The following is a 2,500-nucleotide window of genomic DNA, read 5'->3' as shown; positions in this document are numbered from 1 at the left end:
CCCAACACACAACACCCACTCCCTCTCTCCCTTACCCACCCACACAACCCACCCCCCTCCCCAACCCCCCACACAACCCCCCCACCCATCCCCCTCCCACCCCCCCTCCCCCCCCACCCCCTTCCCCACCCTCCCACACCCCTCCCACCCCACACCCCCCCCGTACGGCCCACTCCCCCCCCTCCCCACACACCCGCCCCCACCCCAACTCACTCGAAGAGCGCCCTGACCGCCTCGTCGTGGAAGTCAGCAATGTGGTCGATGTCGAGCAGCGTGCCCTCGACACGGTCCCCGTCAGCCAGCGTCTGCCCCCTGACGTCCACGGAGCCTGTTGTCAGCACGGGATGATGGGGCGGGGGCGGGGGCGGGGGCGGCGGCGGGTGGTGGGGTGGGGGGAGTAGGAGAGAGGAGAAAAGGCTTTATTAGTGGTTTTGAAATGCGGTATCATTCTGTATCGGTATTATATTATTGTTATTATTACTGTTTTTGTTATTGTTACTGTTATTACTATCATCATTGTTGTTATCATAATTATTATTATTGTTATTATCATTATTATTACTATTATCATTATTATCGTTATCATTATTATCATTATAACCATTATCATCATCATCATCATCATAATCACCACCATCATAATAATCATCATCACCATCATCATCATTACCATAATCACCATCATCGCCATCATCATCATCATCATCATAATCACCATCATCATCATAATCACCATCATCATCATTATAACCATCATCATCATAATCACCATCATCATCACCACCATAATCACCATCATCATCACCGTTAACATTATCATCATAGTTATCATCACGCTATGTTTTATTTGGGGTTTGAGGGGGGAGAGAAAGGGGGAGGGGGGAATAGTAGACAATAATAACGTAGAATAAATATATCAAGAAAGGACGAGGGGCGAAGGGGGAGGGGGGGGGCGAGGAGGGGGGTACGACTGAGTGACAACGAATTAGAGAGAGAGAAGCAGATAATTAGACAGGCAGAGAGACACATGTTAATTGGTAGATAAATCAAGGGATTCAATGTAAGTCAGACAAATGGTAACTGCCAGGTGGATGAGGAGGAGACTGATAGATAGATAGATGCAAATGGATGTATAGACATAAATGTATACATAGATTGATAGACAGATGGGCGGAGATATATAGATAGATGGATGGGTGGATATATGCGGTTAGATAGATGGATGGATAAGTAGACTGGTAGAAAGAGAGATAGATAGATAGGTAAACAAACAGACACAAAGCTACCTGGATTGATACTTAAATAGATAGCAAACAACAGAAAATGAGACTAAGAGAGAGAGAGAGGTGAGAAAGAGAGAGAGAGAGAGAGAGAGAGAGAGAGAGAGAGAGAGAGAGAGAGAGAGAGAGAGAGAGAGAGAGACAATAAGAGAGATTGAGAGACAGAAAGAGAGAGAGAAAAAATATAGATAAATAGAAGGGAGGGGGAGAGAGGAAGAGAGAGAGAGAGAGAGAGAGAGAGATCAAGGAAGAAAGAAAGAGAGCGAGAGAGAGAGAGAGAGAGAGAGAGAGAGATCAAGGAGTAACGAGAAGAGAGCGAGAGAGAGAGTAGATGAGAGAGTGTCTCGCGCTATCCTCTCTGCTCCCTCCGTCTCTTCACTCGCTACTCTCGCCGCGTCTCTCGTCTCGCTCTGCTCTAGCTCTCTCTCGCCGCGCCAAGCCCCACCCTGGGGATCGAAGGGAATGGTAAAGAAAAGCAAAAAATTGCAGAGAGGGTAAGGGAAAGCCACCTATTACTGCCATGTGTAAAAAGGCTAGACAACAAAGCTTACTTCACCAGATTAACACATTTTGTTCCAATCACACATTTGTCATTAGATTTAAGAGTAAGATTCGGGATATATAATTCATTATTACAAATGATAAGAACGCCGGTATCTGTAATGCATTAGTATCTGTAATGAATATTATAAAGAGGAGTTAACAAAGAATTCGCTTTACAAAAAAAAAAAAAAAAAAAAAGGTAGATCCCCACGTAACCGATTGAAGGTAGCGTCCACAACAGGTACGGGGTGACCCAAGCGAGGTCAGCTCGGACGCGGGGCTTCATCAGGACGGCTTTGGCTTCCTAGGGACGCCTCCGTTTTCCAGTGACTTCACCCATTTTGCTCAGGAAAGGAATAAACTGCTATTTGGATTTTTACTGATCAGAGAATATAGGCCTATTTCTTGAATTCCAAAGATTGTTGTGTGTATATTTCTATGATCCCTAAGAGTGTGTGAGTGTGTTGTTTTTTTTTGTTTTTTTTCTTATCTTTTTATTTACAACGTGTTTGCAATATTGGGCAATGGGAGGGCATCTATTAAGAAAATATAGGATGCACTTCATTTCGAAAATAATGGCTGGGGAAAATCTATATATAACTCTTCCAATGTAACACTCAATTATCCTTTTCCTTTCTCTTAATGGAAAGCAAGAAATTTTGTAATTAAGACAGATA

At 44.1% G+C, this 2,500-nt stretch overlaps 1 protein-coding gene across 1 annotated transcript in view; it reads right to left on the bottom strand.

The window, feature by feature from the left end:
* Positions 1 to 209: 209 nt before the first annotated feature.
* The window catches only part of LOC122244069 (uncharacterized), a 20,454-nt gene continuing 18,163 nt past the window's right edge, over positions 210 to 2,500 (bottom strand). The window contains exon 3 of the mRNA XM_086531196.1: positions 210 to 328. Coding sequence (XP_086387322.1) covers positions 210 to 328 — 119 coding nt within the window. The remainder of the gene's footprint in view (positions 329 to 2,500) is intronic.

The sequence above is a fragment of the Penaeus japonicus genome, unplaced genomic scaffold (assembly GCF_977035675.1).
Source record: "Penaeus japonicus unplaced genomic scaffold, GWHDUDI00000001_assembly GWHDUDI00000035, whole genome shotgun sequence".
NCBI classification, from domain to species: domain Eukaryota; kingdom Metazoa; phylum Arthropoda; class Malacostraca; order Decapoda; family Penaeidae; genus Penaeus; species Penaeus japonicus.
Note: the sequence above shows the minus strand (reverse complement) of the source record. Positions and strands in the feature narration are given on the sequence as shown.